This window comes from Henckelia pumila, chromosome 2 (genome assembly GCF_033568475.1).
Source record: "Henckelia pumila isolate YLH828 chromosome 2, ASM3356847v2, whole genome shotgun sequence".
Lineage (NCBI taxonomy): Eukaryota > Viridiplantae > Streptophyta > Magnoliopsida > Lamiales > Gesneriaceae > Henckelia > Henckelia pumila.
In genome coordinates, this window is record NC_133121.1 from 8207514 (window position 1) to 8228110 (window position 20597).

Genomic DNA, 20597 nt, shown 5'->3' on the forward strand with positions numbered 1-20597 from the left:
TTGGTAAATTTTCTAATCTGCTTAAAAGGTGGACCCATCCACCAAATTTACCAAATTACACATAAGTTAGCCTGATTAGCCCATCCTACTACCACTTAAAAATAGATGAGTTGAATTGCTGTTTTTCCAACCCACTTTCCCCCTCATAACAATGGATTGCCACGAGTTGTGAGTCAGCTCAACCCACTGATCCGTTTTAATACATCTAATAATCAGTATTCTAAAAAGCTTGATTAAGCCTCGCTTAAGCTTGAAGTTTCACCAAAACGCTTCGCTTTGGCAAAAAACAGTAAAAAAGCGGTCAGACATAAGTTGACCATGCCAAGTGTCGTTAAATACTCTTAAATGTAACTTTTCTAAAAACCAAAATTGATTAATAAGACGAAAATAGATCATAAATTAGCGATTTTATTAGTGATGATTGTTAGCAATGTTACAAATGTACAATATTGTATGGTTAAGTATGACGATGATGTAAATGCGGTATATATTGAGAGATTTTACAGCTAATGCTTTAAATTAGACCAATTAATTTAGTTTATATTCGATGACAGAGGATTTTTAATGAATGATGAAATTAATTGAATTAAAATCTCACAAAAAATTAATGCATTACAATTGAACATATTATATTTATTCATTATTTACTCCGTTAATTTGTTTGAGATGATTATAATTATAGTTTAAATTAAAACGTTTTTTAGGCTTAAACGTACACTTAAAATCATAGTAATCACGCTTAAACTTAAAAAGCTTGAAGTTTGACTCTCATTTTTCAATACACTTCACGTTTTTTTTAGAACTACACTTCACGTTTTTTTTAGAACTTTGCTAATAAGAAGAGAATATTTAATTCCGAAGATAACACACTCATGCATACACGACGATGTTTTAAAACAACGTGAAAGCAATAAATTAATGCAATTTTTAACGGGTGTGACTTTATATTAAATCATCAGGAAGCTTCGATTTATATTTTAAAATAAATAAAGTTGAGATAGTAAATAACATTAAATTAAATTAAATTTATATGACCATATTCACTGAAAAGGACAGAAAAAGTCTTCTACCCAGCTCCACATTTCCTCCGTAACCACTCTTCTTCATTTGTCCAAAAACTATTGCCATTCCATTTTCTATAATCAACGCAGGAAGAAGATTTTCTATTTTTCCCCAACTTCTCCCTTTACGATTCCGGAGAATTTTATTCTTCTTCTTCTTCTTATTATTTTTTGGAATCCCTTGAATCCCTTATTGTCTTTTGATGGGAAAACGTGGCGTGGCCGGTGAAAGGAATTGAATGGCCATGATCGAGGAAGCTGTGCGATCAATACGAATTTCATATCTAAAAACTGAGGAAAAGGGATTATTATGATTGGTTTGGATGGAAGAATTGCCGGGTTCTCTGGGGACAAGCGCGAGCTTGGCCTTGAGATTGGGACAAGCCATGTTTGCTGTTGCTTCATTGCTTTTCATGTGTTTAGATGTTGAGTTCTACAGTTACACTGCTTTCTGGTAATCCTAAATCTTAAATGTTAAATTTTTGTAAAATAATTCTAGGTAATGAATCTTTTCTTGTAGGTTATTGGATACAGATTCTTTGTAAATTGATTATAACAACCTTGCCTTTTGTTTTCTTTTTACTATTTGATTGCTTTTGTTTTTGAGTTTCTTGCGTATATAAAATTGGGTTGATCGTCAACGGGGCGAAGGGATCACACCGATTCCATATTAACAAATTTTAAGCTACCTTCCTCTCTTAATCATTGGTGGTTGTGAGTGGTTAAGACATAACATCTTTTGTTTGACATTTTTTAGTGGCATTAGTAGAATCCAGAATACGATGCGTGCAGAGAATAAGTAAATATCGCAACCTTTTTAAATTAAGAAGGGAGATCAAAGAGTTGCATTTTAATATGTTGAATGCAAACGAGTGGTTTTGGGCTATGGAGCTTGGTAAGTTGCAAATATATATGGAAGGATAATTGTTTGTGTTTGTGGTGGATTGAATTATGAATCTTGGCAGAGAATGTTGTGCTTCCATTGTTATGCAAGAGGATCAGTAAAGATAATATATGTCGTGTCGTAAGATTTGGTTTTGCTTCTGATTCGACTCATCTCGGTTTTTTGGACTTCAGTTAAAGACGAGGAGGGATTATGTGATGTTTTTTGTTATGGATAATAAATGAACGTGACACTTAAACATTGATAAATGGTTGAAGAAAGAATATGCATGATTAGTTTCTTATGGTGGATATCATGCATGCCCTGTTTCTCTGTCTTGTAATGAGAAGGTGAAGAATGGGAAAATTCAGTTATTTAGAGTGGTTTTCTCATATATTACTCTAATAATTAGTCGGCTCTCATGGATGGAACTGCTTTCTTCATTAGGAGACAACAGAAGATGGGAAATTTGGTTTTTTCATTTAACAACCTTTGAAGAGGTAATAAGTTAAATAGTAGGTATAGAAATAGACATAAAAGTTGTATCTTATCTTATATATACATTAGGCAATCTATATCATATTTATTTTCATCTTTTCCGTGATTCTTTGCTGCTGCATTGTCCACAGAAAAATCCTTCACGTTTGTTAAGATATGGACACTTCTGTATTGTTCTTGCACGCGTGAGTGATTGCTTTTTTTCACATATTTGTGATAAAATTTTCTGCTTGCAGCTTCTTGGTTACTATCATGGGCTTAACGATTCCATGGAGCTTGACTTTGGCGGTCGTAGACATATACCTTGTCTTCTTCAAACGCGCACCTAATCAAGTCAGCATACTCGCCATTGTCCTCATGGGAGATTGGGTAACTAAAAGCCTCATCAAACACATTTTTGCATCTAACAGAAACAACACAATAACGTCCCCAAAACAAAAATTTCTGCAGGTCCTATCATTTCTATCGCTTGGTGCGTCCTGTTCAACAGCCAGTGTGACCAATCTTTTGCTTTCTGCCGGTGGCTTCTGCGGCTTAAAGTTATGCACACGATATCAGCTCTCGGCTGCTATGGCATTCTTGTCCTGGTTTCTGCTATTTGCCTCATCTCTCTTCAATCTTTGGCTGCTTCCTTCTCTATAGCTCATCTATACACCTTGCATTTTCCATTTCTACTGTATCCGGGTTAGGCATGCAGTGATTTTTAGATTATACATGTCAAATTATAGTGTTGTTCATTGTAGGCAAAAAAATTTTTGGTTGATTGTTTTTATAGATGAAGTTTATACTTCGGAAAGAAACATGTAGAAAGTGAAATTGAAGTTGAATTATTGTTTTATTATTTTACGAGGCACTCTCAAGTCTCAATCATAAAACCTCTCAACGTGGATGTAAGGTATGTAAAATATTATTTGTGATATTTTTCGAAAAATAGGCATTGGAGGTGTAAATTGTATCACTGGAAATTATGGTAGTGTCTGTCAGTTTCAGGATCAGTCATCCAACAAAGGTATTTGTTGGTTCCAATGAATCCTCCTCTCAATGTTACATCGACTTGCAATTTATAGATTTTGAACGCATAATTTTGGATATGATATCGAATCTTAATTGTTTTATTAAATGATGTTAATGTAGTTGATGGTAACTGTCCAATCAAAATTTTAAAAAAATATATAACAATCCAAACATTATATTACTCGAACAAATGATTTTAACTCACCCTCTACTGGTGCATCAAATGGTAACGATTTATCTAAATGTTATATCTAATCATAATAGGACAATTCAAATAGATGGCAATTCAAAGAAAGTGATTGCTCTCAATTTTATTCCAATGATAGAAGGATGAAGGGCTATTCAAAATCTAAACGCACACCTAAACAAGTCAGCATACTCATAAGATGGTGGAAATTTCAGCTTTTTATTTCAACCCCATCTCACAACTAGCTAGTTTGTACCGTCTTTTGGGGATTGTGCTAATTTTGTTCACTTACTGGTGTTGTCTTCTGTCGTTTGATCCATCTCGGTGAATTAATTGGTTGATGACATGAGATTCTTGATTTTTTTAGGTCATCTCCAATCACAAACATCACGTTTGATCCATCTCGGTGAATTAATTGGTTGATGACATTGGATTCTTGATTTTTTTAGGTCATCTCCAATCACAAACATCACTGTTGTGCAAGTTGTGCACTAAATTGCACTAAACACAAAATTCATCTCCAACCCATTTACATCAAATTTTACATATAATAGTTCTTATAATTTATTTAATATCTTTTTACAAATTTAACAAAATAATTAATATTTTTATTATATAAATAATATTTTATTATTAATAAATGTAAATAATATACTAAAATTTTTAAATTTAAATTGTTTACTATTTATTTTGATAAATATATATTAAATTAATAATTGAATATTTATTGATTAAATTAACTGAATTATTATAATAAAAAAATTTGTTCTAATATTTAATTATTCAAACAATAAAATAAATATTTAATAAATATAATAATTAAAAAAAGTAATAAAAAATTTTAAAAAAAATTTGGTGCACCCCTTTTCCTGCGCCAAATTTGGCGCAGGAATGGAGGGCACTATTTTGGTACACAAAATAGCTTGGAGCAACTCTTGCACAAAAGCACTATTTTGGTGTAGCGTTTGAGTTGCTCTTAGTGCTATAGCTTTGAACTTCACACAACTTTGGTTCACGAGCGTTAATTTGCTTTTGCATCCTTGACATCAGAATACAAGTTTTGTTGATATTAGTATATATGAGCATTATATATGAGCATTGTTCATATGCTAGATCTAACGACTCATCTTTTTATATGTGCGAGATGTTCGCGTGAAAAAAAAATGGATCATGAGAATCGGATATTCCATTGTACTGCCGAATGGAGTAGCATCGACAAAACTCGGAATACACACATTTGTTATGTGAGAAGAGTCTGTTGCTTATGCGAAATAGAAGAGAGCTAATTTCCCAGATACATACTGGAAAGCATTTATAAACATGACTCGTATTTCAAAGAAAAATCAGATTTTTATTGTTTATCAACTGGAAAGCATTTATAAACATGACTCGTATTTCAAAGAAAAATCAGATTTTTATTGTTTATTAATTCAATTGAAGAGACATACATACATACATTAATTATTTTTTGAATAAAAATCCAAACACTTGGATTGGGTCAAGATGTCACTCATTATGTCTTTGTAGAAAGTTGAGTTTGATTTGGAGCCCAAAGAGTCCATCCCAAATACAGCCGAAGGCAATTTATAGTCAATTACATTTGCGGCGTCGAGGCCATAAACCCTAAATTCGAAATTCGCAAATGAAGCGATTATAAGTACGTCTGCTTGGATCCTGCTGCTGCCTCCACGATCAATCATTACCATTTGGGGATTTCAGGTAAAAAAAATCTGTCAATTAATTTTCTCAATCATTAGTCACCGTTTCTGATGATATTTCTTCCGTCGACCCATACTTTCTTGTGTCTTTTTTTTTTTTTTTTTGTTGGAAATGTCTCTCTGTGTCTTTTTCAATATTGTCTTATGCTATTTTTAAATTTTTTCTGGATGAAATAACGAATATTTTTCGCAATGCATCTTTGCGACGCTTTTTTTTTTTAAATCGTTCGACAAATCGCGTCATTTCACCTCTCGTTCTTCATTGTTTTTTTTGTTCTTTTTTGGTCATTTGAGCATTCCTCTGAGCTCTTGTTTTCGAGGGGCATAATGATGATAATAATTTGTTCTGAATTTCGGTTGATTGAGTTTTACCTCCTACTCATGCTGAATGCCCCTATTTAGATTTGAGGAAAAGTCCCAAAATCTTGGATATTTTCGCTTGGTATCAAAAGAAAAATATGCCCAATTTCATGGGAAATTAAATATGCACTTTTTGTATTATTTATTACTCTTACTGGAAATGTGTTTTTTGAGTAGCTTGTGATTTAATCGATGTCTCATTATTAGCAATAATGGATTGATACTTGCTTGTGATTTGTGAAAAATGGCAAAAAGTTTCATAAATTTAAAGCTGTGGGGAAGCTCGAGCATTTATTTATTCATATAGATTTTCAAGAGAAGAAATGTGGCAATGATGAGAAACTCACGACTCTTTTCTTTCAAGAGATGAGGTAACCTCTCAAACATTCATTTGAGAGGAAGCTATGATTTGTTTTTCAAGCACTTTTGAGCCACTATCTCTGTATTTTTTTAATATACTCTTCTTTAAAGTTTCATAAACATGTTGATTAATAATAATTTAGGCTGTTACATTATAATGTGTACCATAATTGAGCCCACCAATAAATTATTAAATTCCTACAAGTAAATTGGTATGCTTCATAATGCAATAAGTAGGCACAGATATTGTCAAAGTTGGATGCTTTATGTTGTGGTTAGTGGAGTTGAGCTGATAAATTAATGATCCTCTCTCTATTCTTTTTTTTTTGTATTGCGTTTGTCACTTTTGGCGAGATTAATCTATTGGTTATGCTTGCTTAATTAAATATTATTAAAAATAACATAATTTATTCAAATGTGACAAAAGTAGGTGTATCAGTATTACCTTGCATTACAATCCGGGGTCAAGTGTCTCCTGATTTTCTGTGTGGAACACCTGTACCTGTTCATCCAAAAAATAAAAATGAAAATATGAGTCCTCCGAATCAATTATTATTTTATATTTTTAATTAAAAAATTAAGAATACCAGGTACTAATCCTGAGTTCTTGGTACTTATTAGAAACTGGTGTTTTCTAAAAACGTCTCTAAACTTAGAGACAGTTTTTAGTTTTAGCAGCGGTATTTTTTTTTTGGAATGAACATAACATATGAATTTCGCGAAGGTGACCAATCTGATCTACTTAGAGACGGTTTTTAAAAAACATATAAATCAGCGATGGTGTTATAAAAACTGTCACTGATTTTGGTTAAGAATTCAATATTTGTTTATGATTTTAAATCATTCGCAAGCTAACGATTATTAGCTGATATTAAGAAGGTGATTAAACTTTAATCCCGACTTTGTTTAGTTAAACTTGATAGGATAATGAAGTACTTACATACATAAAAGAATTCATTATCTGTTGCTTATTTCAAATCATATGTTTTTTTATCTGCATTAGTTAGCTCTTCACATATCTGAGCTAATTCGATATCTCATTTAGTTAGTGTTGTTCTAGTTAGTTTTTTCACATAGATTAGATAATTCAATAACTATTTTTGTTACAACTGCTTTAGTTAGATTTTTACATAGATTAGCTAATCTATATCTTCTACTTTTTTTAAAAGTATTTATTTCCTATTTGTTATACATTTGATTATCGGTGCATTTCTTATATTCATGTCTCTAAGCTAATGCATGTATCTATCTATACAATACTCAGGCGCATTTTTGAAAAAGGAGTCAAATTGTAGCATGAGGTGAAAATAAAACAGTTGGAAGAACTTACAAAAGAAGGTATGCTACAACACACTACTCCATATGAATCTAAAATAAAAGCATGAAATGAAAAGATTACCGTTTGGTATTTTTCTTTTCTGTATCTTGCCATTTACAACAGTAGATGATGTCAACCTTTTCATTCTTCCTTCTAACCTTTGAAATGTAGCAGTGTTTGTTAAATTTGAGAAAATGAGAGTTGCTGGCAAATACATTGCGTTTCACCATACAAATTTTTTAGAAAGGGTAAAGATATATACTTTTTTTCTCACAATCATCAGATAAATATGTAAACAAAATAATTACCATTTGGGGGTTTCAGGTGAAAGAATCATCAATCAATTCATTTTCTCAATCATTAATCTTCCTCTGTTGACCCATACTGTCTTTTCAATATTATCTTAAGCATTTTTTAAAAAATTAATTTCGTCTAGATGACATAACGAGAATTTTTTCGCGATGCGTGTTTGTTGCGAACAGATTGCTTGTGCTACTCGATTGAATTCCTTTTTTTAAAATTGTGCGACAAGTTCGCAACATTTCACTTTTCGTTTTCTTCGTCTGTTTTTTTTTGGGTCATTTGGGCATTCCTCCGAGTTCTTGTTTTCGAGGGGCATAATGATGATATTAATTTGTTCTGAATTTCGGTTGATTGAGTTTTACCTCCTACTCATGCTGAATGCCCCTATTCAGATTCGAGAACGTTAAAAGTCCCAAAATCTTGGATTTTTTTGCTCGGTATCAAATGAAAAATATGCCCAATTTCATGGGAAATTAAATATGCACTTTTTGTATTATTTGTTACTCTTACTGGAAATGTGTGTTTTGAGTAGCTTCTAATTTAAGGGATGGCTCACTATTAGAATAATGGATCGAGTACTTGATTGTGATACTATTTTTTTAAAAAAAAAAAATTGGCAAAAAGTTTCTTAAATTTAAAGCTGTGGGGAAGCTCAAGCATTTATTTATTCATATAGATTTTCAAGAGAAGTAATGTGGCAATGATGAGAAACTCAAGACACTTTTCTTTCAAGAGATGAAGTAACCTCTCAATCATTCATTTGAGAGGAAGCAGTGATTTGTTTTTCAAGCACTTTTGAGCCGCTATCTCTGTATGTTTTTTTAATATATTTTTCTTTAAATTTTCGTACACACGTTGATTAATAATAATTTAGGTTGCATAATTGCATTTTAATGTGTGCCATAATTGAGCCCACCAATAGATTATTAAATTCCTACAAATAAATTGGTATGCTTCATAATGCAGTAACCAGGTACAAATATTGTCAAGTTGGATGCTTTATCTTTCATGAGCCAACTGAAAGTCATTCACGGCCAAATAATCCTTCGAGGTCTCACACACGATAACATCACTCTCAGCAAGCTCATTTCCTTCTGCGCTTTGGATCCATTCGGGAATCTTCAATATGCGCACTATTTGTTCGGAAAAATTCCCAATCCGAACCGATACATGTACAACATATTAATAAGGGCCTCTTTGAATGGCCAGCAGTCGGAAAAGGCTTTCTCTCTATATGGACAAATGGTTAATTCTGGGATTTTTCCGAATGAGTTTACCTTTCCGTTTATACTGAAAGCGTGTGGAGTTCAGAAGGCATACCTGGAAGGGACTTTGGTTCATGGGTTTGCTCTAAAATTGGGTTTTTCTGAAGTTTATGTATTTGTGCAAAATGCCTTGATCAATTTGTACGTTTGTTGTGGGAAGATTGAGTGTGCCAGGAAAGTCTTTGATAGCATTGAGATCAGGAATTTAGTGTCATGGAACTCGATGATCGGTGGATATGCGAAAATGGGTAGTTGGGAAGAAGCATTTTGTCTTTTCCATGAGATGAGGGATGCAGGCTTCGAGCCTAATGGGCATACCATTGTTAGTCTGCTCTCACTTTGCTCGAGAATTTACGATATGAAGCTGGGGAGGTTTGTTCATTGGTATATTGAGATTACTGGGCTCCATATCGATGTTTATGTGCAAAATGCGCTTTTGGATATGTATGCCAAGTGTGGGCAATTGCTTAAGGCTGGAGCAGTTTTTATACGAATGGTTGATAAAAATGTGGTTTCTTGGACTTCCATGGTTAGTGCATATGCTAAACATGGATTTGTTGAATTAGCTGAGAATGTTTTTGACCAAATGCCTGTGAAAAATGTTGTTTCTTGGAATTCAATGATTTCGTGTTATCTCCAAAATGGTCAATACAAGAAATCATTAGAACTCTTCTTCCAAATGTGTGATACTGGTGTACTTCCTGATGAGACAACCATGGTTAGTGCCCTTTCGGCTTGTGGTCAACTAGGTGATTTGGTTACAGGAAAGAAACTGCATGTCTACTGCCATGATAATGAGGTGAAATCTACGGTCACTTTGTTTAATTCCCTTGTAGACATGTATGCAAAATGTGGTTCAACAGAACTAGCTTTCGATGTCTTTCTGAAAATGCCGGAGAAAAATATCGTCTCGTGGAATATAATGATTAGTTCCCTTGCATTACATGGCTTTGGATATAAAGCGATCGAACTTTTTCAAGAGATGGAAACTTCTGGGATACAGCCTGATGCAATAACTTTCACTGGCTTGCTTTCTGCTTGTTCTCATTGTGGCCTAATTGATCTTGGTAGATATTTCTTTAACAAAATGAGTCATATATACAAAATACATCATGATATTGAACATTATGCGTGTATGATTGACATTCTTGGCCGTGGAGGATGCCTTGAAGAGGCTGTCTCGTTGGTTGGGAAAATGGAAATGAGGCCGGATAGAGTTATTTGGGGTGCTTTGCTTGGTGCTTGCAGAATACATAAAAATGTTCTAATTGCAAAATTAGTATTAAAGCATATTTTGGAACTGGAACCTTATACAGGGGGGTTGTACGTTCTCATGTCAAACATTTTCTGCGAAGCTCAACAATGGAATGACACAAAGAAGATGTGGAAACTAATGAAGGATTATGGTGTGCAAAAGCATGAAGCTGTCAGCACGATTGAAATCGGTGGCCGGCTTTCTGGATTCATGGTTGATGACAAGAAACATCAAATGTCTGATCTTGTATACAATGTGCTCAGTCAACTGATGGATCACTTAAAATCCGAACCGTATGATTCTAGTCTTGTGTTATCTGCACATTCTTGTTAAGCTAATGCTGAGTGTAAAAAAATTATACATGTAGTTAAAGTTTGATCCCTTTACCCCCTGTCTCCTCGGGTGGAGGAAAATTTTTATACGCCAAAATGGCAACTAAATCGGAAATTTGGTTCCATTTGACCCATTTGAAAGCCAAAAATTGTATATGTAATTCTGAAGTTTAACCCTTTTGACCCATTTTGAAAATTCAGTTTTGTTTTTTCGATTTTGGTTATTATTAGATTTATTTGGTTAAATCGGATAAATCTATTTTTAAAAAATGAAATTCAGTTTTATGGAGAAAGCGAAATAGGTGTGGTACATTTTTTATTTACTTCGTCGACATGTATTTTCCATCATATGTTTCGTTGATTGTTTTTATAGGAAATATTTTGTTTGTTTATTAATCTTTTATTTTATTATCATGATTTTCTTTCCTTTTTTTCCCCCGTTTTTGCTGTATTTGAAGGTGTTTAGCTGGTGCGATTCTATTAGTTAACTGTATAATTGATATCACTGCACTACAAATAAAGTGGCTTCACATCTCTATCTACATTAAAGTTGATTGTACACTATAAAGAGGGTTTAAAACTAGTGCAAGACTGGAGATCCACGAGATATATTGGTTTTTTTTTTTGAGATGCAAGCACTCGCTAACCAGAAGATGATCTTAGCTACATCGGTGCCATTGTTGCAGAAGTTAGTTATCTTCTCAATTGTTGGCCACGAATTATGTTAACACACAATAGAAGAACGACAAATGCGGTGGAACACAGTTTTGTTTTTTTGTTTATTCCCCATTTCTTTTGTTTGAGAGGATGAAAATTTTTCTTTTTGATGGATGAATCTTATAAATAAGGACATCTTTTATTTGCAATAAATTACAAGTTCTTGCCCTTAGAAAAAAAAAAAAGTTGATTGTACAATTTGCATGAATTAAATTGGAGTCTAATAGCTACCCGGGTTCGATCTTCGTGTAGCGTATATTTCCTGCTGAAATATTGTGAGGTATGCTCTGAGGGTTAGCCATGTTGCTCCCTTTTTTAGGTCCCTGTCGTTCGTGCATATCCCTCGATTTAAGCTTCGCATGAACCAATGAGCCTCTAACTCATGTAGAATGGAACCCCTTCAGAGTCAACCCTTTTTACATATTAAGCACAAGGCTGTTTAATAAAGATAAAATTTAGAGCCATTTTTTGTCGGTTTTTTTGTTGCTTCTTTTATTCGTCATTTTAAATTGTAGTTTAGTTTTTTTTTTTTTTTTTTTTGGTTTTTTAACTTTCTTTTATTTGAATATTTCAAATCACAGTTTTGTCTTATTAATTTTTACAAGTGATTTATTTCATTTAGTTACAATTATTTCAAATTACCATACGATCTCTCCCTATTTTTTACATTTACAATATTACTTTTCTTCAAATATTAATTGAACTATTTATTAAAAAAAAAGAAATTTCATATATCACCCTTGTGAAATCTTGGGTTTGCTGATACCCCTATGAAATATTTTTAAGCTAATAACCCCCTATGATTCTAGATTTATAGCATGAACATCCCTTCTGATTAAAAAAGACGAAAATACCCTTGACTTTTATGTACTCTTTAATTTATCATTTATTTTATGTAGGGGTATTTTCGTCATTTTTTAGCTGAAAAGGGTGTGTATGCTACAAATCTAGAATCACAGTGGGTTATTAGCTTAAAAAATTTTCATAAAGGGTTATCAGCAAACCCGAAATTTCACAAGGGTGATATATGCAATTTCCCCTTAAAAAAATTGTATAATACTTTCCAAAAATCACTTGTAATTCGTATGATCAAGGAGACGTGGCGACACAATAGGTAACACTGAATGAAATTATTAAACCAATAATTAAATCGTGTAGGTATATTTTATTTTTACCTTTATTTCTTTGAACAAATTTTCATTGATATACTAAACGTTATCTTGCCGATGGGTGACGCCTTCCCCAAATTCGATACCCACATATGTATAATATACTAGCTCGTTACAATCAATTGGGATATAATTCATAATACATATATATATACACACACACACATAATGTGTGTGTGCGGCCTTAATTTCTGATGCTGTATCCATCAAATTGTTCACTCAAAATATTGTCATGTAGTGTTTGCAATCTACAAGAATTAAATAGTAAACGACGACATTTAAATTTCACATGTGTGTACGTGTATTTACATAACATATATATATATATATATATATATATATATACATACCTATCATATAATTCACTCTGATCTGTCCGGAAAAAAGTACATAGCATTATTTTATATTTTTTTCTTTAAAAAGGGTTGTTCCGAAGGGGATATGTGTACGAACGACAGGGACCTGAAGGAGGGAGCACATGGCCCAATCCCCAGAGCATACCCCCAACAATATTTCAGCAAGGAATATGCTCCACACGAGGATCGAACCCGCAACGCTGGGGAATTTTTTTCCACGTCACCTCAGGCCTTACCAACTCGCCTATGCCCCCGTGGGCACATTATTTTATATTATACATGAAGTTTATGGTACATAAAATATATATATATGTTGTCCAAAAAAAAAAATCAATTCCAGAATTGCAGTCTTTACAAGTAATTTATTTATTCATTAATACACCAACAATTGGCACGCAAATGTACATCCATCAAGTGCTATATACATTACACACACACACACAAAACCCTATAGCTGGAATAATTAATTTTTGTAACATCAAATATTGAATTAAACCGCCAATAGAAAATATTTTCAATTAAGTATGATTTTAAGTTAGTGTTTGGAAGAGCTTACAGGAAGCACTTTTCAGTTTTTTCTTAACAAAATTTTATAAAACTTCAAAATTTTGTTAAAAAAAGCCGAGAAGTGTTTTTTAGAATCTCTCTCAAACACTACCTAATTGTGCAACATCTTAACCCAAGTATGTACTTAAGAAATTCAAAATTATGAATTGCATGATTATTTTCTACTCAATGGATCTGAAGCACATGCATAAGCATATATATATTTTGATTAATAATATATAACGCGATCTAGGCAGTTAGTTAACGAATCATAATAATATTAATTAAAAACATGATTTATATTTAATTACATTTCATGTCGAGGAAGCTCCAAATTAATCATATCGATCCTCCATTTTTCTATGATGATAATTAATTTAATTAATTTCAACAGACAGCATCATATTAAGTTTGGAATTTAAGGATATCATATTGGTATAAGTTTAATCTGTCGGGGATTAAGCCAAAATATTAAGACAAAAAAAATTCAGAAATTGTTGGACAAAAAGGACGCTTAAGCTATTAAATATTGCCTCAGATTTGGAAATATCAAATATAATGTTGATTTTTAATTAACCAGCATGTGTATGTATGTATGCGTGTGTACATATAATATATGCATATGTACATAACTATACATCATACGTACGAACGAAATTAAAAATAAGACGATATCTCAATTAAATTCAGTCGTTTCGTGAGAAAGATAAGAACGAATCAATCTGGCTTACAAGCTAATTTTGGAGTCGGATCAAGTATTATTAGATGTCGAGTGAGAGTCGTGATATCTTTATATTATTTTTATTTAACTTTGTTTTCGGTTTATACACAATTGAGTATTGAACTCGACAGATTGTTTTAATTTCAAAATCTTGATATCAGACAATTTGCCAGCGTGATGCGCCAACTTGTATATATATATATATATCGTATAATTGAGTCCCCATGGTCAGCTTACATTTGAACCTCTTTTTTCTGGTTGTTGCGAAAGCTAATGTCCTAAAACAAAAACCTACCAATTACAAATATTATTGCTTTGTCTGATAAATTATTACGAAATAAAATGGGAATAATATTCTCTACGTACGTGGCTATATATGTGCATGTTTTGCAGCGCAGCTTCGTGGGAGTTGCCAGGCTCCAGCTTGTCCCGTTCATAAAATAAATCTTATTTTCCAGCTACGATTCGTTTTATTGAAATTTATTTCTATTAATTTATTAGAGTGCATGTGAATTTTTATAGATCCACTATCACATGCATGCTCGCTCAATATGTATGCTAGCTTTTTAATATAATTTTGTTGTGGAATTAATACGTACTGTGGTTGAATTCTTGGAAGATAATTTTGTAAAGGCATACGGTTCATTGTCATTCAATATTTTATTGAGAATAAATAATTACCAAGTCTCTTTATAATATTTTGTTTCAACTTTAATTGATATCATGTTTTTCCAACTATAGAATATTAAAATGAACACTGTAATGATGTTAATATTAAGATATGGACCCGCACACGACATTTACCTAATAATTAATCCACTGTTTAGTCCATATACATCGGACAGGAATAATTTGTGTCCCCAGTTGAAAAACTTCGGGGGAGTCCCTTGAGTATGATTCTTGATTCATTTGCTTATATATATTTCTTTTTTATTCCCACAAAAAAAAAAATGAAATAGTACTACATCACTTCTTTTACAAATTTAACATATATTATATTACTTTTAGTTTAAATTTCAATAATAATTAAAAAAAATTCGCACAATTAAATCATTGAAATACTATGCATCTCATATATAAAAAGCAACCGACTTTAAGTTATAATTATTATATAGCACGGAATGTATAATAAAAATAAAATCAAATTTATGATTCAAAATTCGAACATAACTCCATAGCCAGTATTCCAGCTAGTAACACCTTTAACTTTTGGTCGCCTTTGACCACTAAATAATTATATATGTGGACAAAAATAAAGTCAAACAACTTAGATAAAAAAAAAATATTTCCTACAAGCTACTTGCGTATTTGTTCATCCTAGGACAAGAATCATGTGATTGCATGCGCTATCGGTTCAATAAAATTTAATCTACCAAAACAAAGTAAAAATAGTAAATATTTTTAATTATAACAATATATGCATTAAATATTAAAACTCAAATATTTATCTATGATCTCACTATGGACTAAAAATGAATGCAAAATTTGGTTTTGTTTTTGTCATTGCATACATAAAAGTATGATATGTATATTTACGACAAATCAATAATCTAGGGGAAATTAAGTGTTTGATCATTAGTCGAAATTATAGTGTGTTAGGAATTACTCGTGAGTTTTTCAAATTTGTTTGATAGAAATTTGATCAAATAGCTTATAAATTATCTAATATATATATATATATATATATATATCAAAATAGTTGTTGATGGTTTATGAGCTATTTGAGAAAAAAAAAAAAAAAAAGGTTACCTCAAATTATTTTCAAAGATTAATGTTTTGGGCATTTTTGAACATGAATGAATGTGAAAAACTATGGGTAAAATCCAAAAATAATACCACTTGGAAAGGAAAGAAAGACTGTGAAATTGCTGAATGGTCATATGAATGATCATGGTTTTGCTAACATGAAACCCCACCATTTTGTTAGTGGGAATTAATTTTGACATGAGAGTATATATGGGATTGGGGATGATCACAAAATATGATAACGAAATTTTGTTTTGCCATATAAAGAAATTTTTTAGGGCTTCGTTAGGTAAAGCAAATAGAATTAAAGAGCCCGCCAGTGAAGCAACCAATCCCCAACCATCACATTTATTAATCTGACCTTCATTTATCTTTTTTAGGTTAGCTTCGATCCTACCCTATGGATAGTTGACAATCACTGGTTGGTTTAAATCATGTGGGTCTCAATGAATTATATGATTTGAACAAATAAAATACATGATCATGGTTTTGCTACCTCATGGGTATTACCCCCACTGCAGTATCGAATTACTCGGACCTTACATGATTTAAACAAATAAAATACATCCACGTGTCCCTGTTTCATGAGGTAAGATAGGTTGGAATTTTCTCTTTATTAGTATTACACCAGATATTTTAAATTTTTGATAAACTACAATCAATTAAACTTTTAGTTTTTTTTAAAAAAAATAAACCCATGAGATATGACTTCATTTCTCATTAATTCTAGCACTTTCCAATTCAATAAGTAAATGTCGAAAGGTTTTCGCCGGATCATTAACGTCGAATCGGTGACGCGGGTAACACTAATTCAGGACGTTCTTTGTCGAGTGTAGGATTTTTAAATTTATTGTGGGCATGAATAAATTAATTTTTTTTTTGAGCAAATTAATTTTGTTTAAAAAAATCGTATGAAAACGATAATAATTTTTCATTTCCCTAGGGCGAAAAAAACAAAGAAAGAAGAAGACAAGAGTAAGGCTTTTTACCGGTCCCTCTGTCCGTAAATTTGATGGAAAAACGTGGATAATAATAGTTTAAGTAGGAAACAGTATTCTCTCATACAACCTGTCACGCATGACTTTACAGGTTGGCATCCTCGCCCTCGCCTTGCGCCCATTGCTTTATTAATTATTTTCAACACTGTGATCCTTGTATTAAATTCCCCATTATACCCACTCCACGCGGAGATTTAATTCAATTTCAGTTTCAATTTCAATTATTGTTCACTACGTAGATAAAATTGGTTTATATATATGGGTTTTTAGATAGTAGTAATCTCATAAAACTCGTTTGTTTTTACGCATCTAGTTCAATTTTCACCACAATGTTGATACATGGTCATAGAGACTTAGGTTCTATTTTTGGATATGCATTTTACAAATGTTTTTAGTGTTTTATAAGTGTAAAGAACTGAAGTATTTGTTTGGGAAGTATTTGTTTGGATAACATTTTTGTGAAATGTTTTTGAAAATTATTTAAATTAAGAACTTACAAAAACTCAAATCAAATATGAGAATGACGGTATGGTTCAACATTTTTCAAAGGTATTACACACACTATTACTCTAACTTCAAATGTAATGATTTATGATCATCTAATTAACCGGAAATCCAATAACCAAATTAAATTTTTTTTTTTGGTATAACTTTGATAGTTTCTACTAATATTTTTTTCAACACTGTGATCCATGTATTAATTCCCCATTATACCCACTCCACGCGGAGATTTAATTTCAATTTCAATTATTCTTCACTACGTAGATAAATTGGTTTATATATATGGGTTTTTAGCTAGCTAGTAGTAATCGCATATGACAACTCGTTTGTTTTTACGCATCTAGTTCAATTTTCATCATAGTACATGGTCATCAAAACTTAGATTCCGTTTGCTCGTGTATTTTACAAATGTTTTTAGTGTTTTATAAGTTGAAAGAACTTAAAGTATTTGTTTGGATAACATTTTTGTTAAATATTTTTGAAAATTATTTTTTAAAAAACGTTATCCATGTATAATTTTTAAAGAACATTAGAGACGTGTTTTTAGAATAAAATATGAAAGACAAAGATTAATAACATTATTTTTGAAATGTTGAAATTTTTTATAAAATGGTTTGTCAAAACACATATTTATTTTTAAAACAACTTTTAAAACATTTTATAAACAATTTTTAAAAAAATATTTTATAAGTACACATCCAAATGAAACCTTATATTGTTATTTTATATTTAAATTGAAAACTTACAAAAACTCAAATCAAATATGAGAATGACCGTATAGTTCAACATTTTTCAAAGGTATTACACACACTATTACTCTAACTTCAAATGCAATTATTTATGATCATCTAATTAACCGGAAATCCAAGAACCAAATTAATTTTTTTTGTATATACAACTTTGATAGTTTCTACTAATATATTTCAATACCAATCCCAGCTCTCAAATCGAGTACTTCTACATCGGAGAATTATTATTAAATTTAATATAGAAATGAAAACTACTGTATCCTTAATATATTTTTTTGGCATGCACGCCTCGTGTAATTACCATAATACCCCTCAACTCTGTATTTAAATATGCCCACGCGTTCCAGCTTTGCTTTATTATCTCACAAATATCGATCAAAGCAAAAAAGCGAAGAAAAAGAGAAAAAGAAGTAGAAATTTAAGAAATTACAGATCATATTATCATTTTCAAATGGGTGTTTGCAGTTCTTGCGAGGCGACTTCAGTGGCCACGGCTAAATTGATATTGTACGATGGGAGATTGCAGGAGTTCCATCACCCTGTTAAGGTCTCCTATGTGTTGCAGAAGAATCCGTCGTGCTTCATCTGTAATTCCGATGAGATGGATTTCGACGACGTCGTATCGGCGGTGAGCGACGACGAGGAGCTGCAGCCGGGTCAGCTCTACTTCGCGCTGCCGTTGAGCCGGTTGCAGCGCAGGCTTCAGGCGGAGGAGATGGCTGCGTTGGCGGTGAAGGCCAGTTCTGCCCTCACCAAGAGTGGGGAGAAATGCGGGCATAGGGGGAATGTTTGGCTGTTCGCAGAGGAGAATGGCGGCGGCGTACGGCCTAGGAATGTTCCGGCAGCGGGAGACGGTGGATCCAGGAGGCGGAGCGGCGGGAGGCGTGGTGGGAAGTTCTCGGCGCAATTGAGTGCGATCCCTGAGTAGGGGTGTTTTGGGAATAGTGCTAGGAATATTCATTGTTGTAAATATATATATATAGTTTGTATGATTAATTGGGCCAAATTTGAAAAGTACTCGAATTCGAGATCTTCATATTACAATTTTGTCCTCTTTAAAATCATTAATCATCCGATCTCAACTCTATCATTTTATGGCTCGATCAGATAAGAGATATGTCGATTGTTTTATGCAAACAATAGATATACAAGGACTGATCAATATAGAGTACGATGCTAGTTGTGAGTGCTTTGAATAATACAGACTTTAGATCACTCTAGTTTTGGTTTAGTTTTTTATGATTGTAAAACCGACACATGTTCTTTTGCTTTTGCTCAACGAATCAAGTAATTCATTCTCTGGCTTGAAAAATTGGTTCCCCGACTGGTTTTGAAGGTCGGATTTCTCCGACACCTTCTTTTATTGATAATGTAATACTTCGGATTTAGTTTAATGAATTAACTTCTCCCTTAAAAAAAAGATTATTCAGTTTGTAGTGTATATAAAATCTAATACTTAATTTACAACCAACATTATAATTGTGGTAAATGTATATAATATAAAGTTTGAAACTAAATATTTAATTAGATAGACACCTATTTGACGTGAATCATAATCATATTTGAATATGAGATAGGACAAGTAAAAGGTGTGCTTAACTCATTACAAGCCATTGTTATTTGACCTTGTACGCTGCTTGTATTGTGACTTTGCGAGACTAACATTTATAAACGCCGGCCCAACTACAAAAACAATTACTACTTGCCAACATGATGTACGGTACTTATCTTAAATTATATTTACAACTTCGTGAGTCAATTAAGTTTTGATCGAGAAATGTTATCAGTATATTATAGAATAAAAATTTTATATATGAGACGATCTCACTGATCATGTTTGACCCGACTTATGAAAAACATTAAATATGGATTATGCCGACCGTCTCACATTAAACTTACGTATTGTAAATAATTTAATATGGTCAAATACACATACGATTTGTTATATATAAAACTAATTATTTCGACAGTCAAATATTTCAAACGATATAAAAAGACAAGCGTGATGAGCAAGTATTGTTTTCCTATAAGAGATTTTGTGTAGCCCATGAATTATATTAAAGGAGGCATATATACAGTAGATTATAAACCTTGACTGAAATAATGTAGTTTTCGACTTTTCGTGAGTGGATAATGCTTTGGAAGATTATTTTTGTGCATTGGACTTTTTGTAGGCTTCAGATGAAAGTTTTCGAATTTCGGTATTTTATTAATGAGGTGATGGTTTAGTTGTTAGAGTAATCTGGAATCTTAACATATATAGGTATTATTTGGAAATGCATAAGAAAAATGATCATGAATTTTTCTTTACAAAATTTTAAAAGTTCATAATCATTTTTTTAAAAAAAATGCAATTTGCAAATACTACCATAGTGCAATTTAAAAATCGCACGAAAAATATAATAAAGTGTTATTTATTTCCAATTGTTAATTCTTTGCCATTCAAATTGGGTAGGGAAATAGCATATGTAGGTTGGGTATACGATACGAAGGGCTTTAGAGTTTGAACCACACAATGCGTGTGTAGTGTAGGTACATTT

General features: G+C 32.1%; 3 protein-coding genes across 6 annotated transcripts; all 3 read left to right on the forward strand.

The window, feature by feature from the left end:
* Positions 1-1064: 1064 nt before the first annotated feature.
* On the forward strand, positions 1065-3400 carry LOC140883542 (CASP-like protein ARALYDRAFT_485429). Its single transcript, XM_073290056.1, has 3 exons — positions 1065-1515; positions 2679-2811; positions 2893-3400. The coding sequence occupies exons 1-3, from the start codon at positions 1385-1387 to the stop codon at positions 3082-3084; spliced, it is 456 nt and encodes a 151-aa protein (XP_073146157.1). The 5' UTR covers positions 1065-1384; the 3' UTR covers positions 3085-3400.
* Positions 3401-5047: 1647 nt separating this feature from the next.
* Positions 5048-10748, forward strand: LOC140881109 (pentatricopeptide repeat-containing protein At2g22410, mitochondrial-like). 4 transcript variants are annotated; one of them, XM_073286155.1, is made up of 4 exons: positions 5048-5362; positions 5977-6092; positions 7346-7419; positions 8669-10748. In XM_073286155.1, exon 4 carries the CDS (start codon positions 8711-8713, stop codon positions 10553-10555), a length of 1845 nt encoding a protein of 614 aa, XP_073142256.1. In that variant the 5' UTR covers positions 5048-5362; positions 5977-6092; positions 7346-7419; positions 8669-8710; the 3' UTR covers positions 10556-10748. The 4 variants fall into 4 exon arrangements, with proteins under 4 accessions (XP_073142256.1, XP_073142257.1, XP_073142255.1 ...); XM_073286156.1 differs by lacking the exon at positions 5977-6092 and adding an exon at positions 8379-8513; XM_073286154.1 differs by having other exon boundaries at positions 5048-6092.
* A 7688-nt stretch (positions 10749-18436) lies between these two features.
* Positions 18437-19101, forward strand: LOC140884868 (uncharacterized). Its single transcript, XM_073291750.1, has one exon. It carries the CDS (start codon positions 18509-18511, stop codon positions 18983-18985), a length of 477 nt encoding a protein of 158 aa, XP_073147851.1. The 5' UTR covers positions 18437-18508; the 3' UTR covers positions 18986-19101.
* Positions 19102-20597: the final 1496 nt, after the last annotated feature.

Coding starts and splice junctions, on each gene's coding strand:
- LOC140881109 (XM_073286154.1), top strand. CDS start 8,711: ATGAGCCAACTGAAAGTCATTCACGGCCAAATAATCCTTCGAGGTCTC.
- LOC140884868 (XM_073291750.1), top strand. CDS start 18,509: ATGGGTGTTTGCAGTTCTTGCGAGGCGACTTCAGTGGCCACGGCTAAA.
- LOC140883542 (XM_073290056.1), top strand. CDS start 1,385: ATGGAAGAATTGCCGGGTTCTCTGGGGACAAGCGCGAGCTTGGCCTTG. Junction 1,516..2,678: donor TACAGTTACACTGCTTTCTG/GTAATCCTAAAT, acceptor TTCTGCTTGCAG/CTTCTTGGTTACTATCATGG. Junction 2,812..2,892: donor TTGTCCTCATGGGAGATTGG/GTAACTAAAAGC, acceptor AAATTTCTGCAG/GTCCTATCATTTCTATCGCT.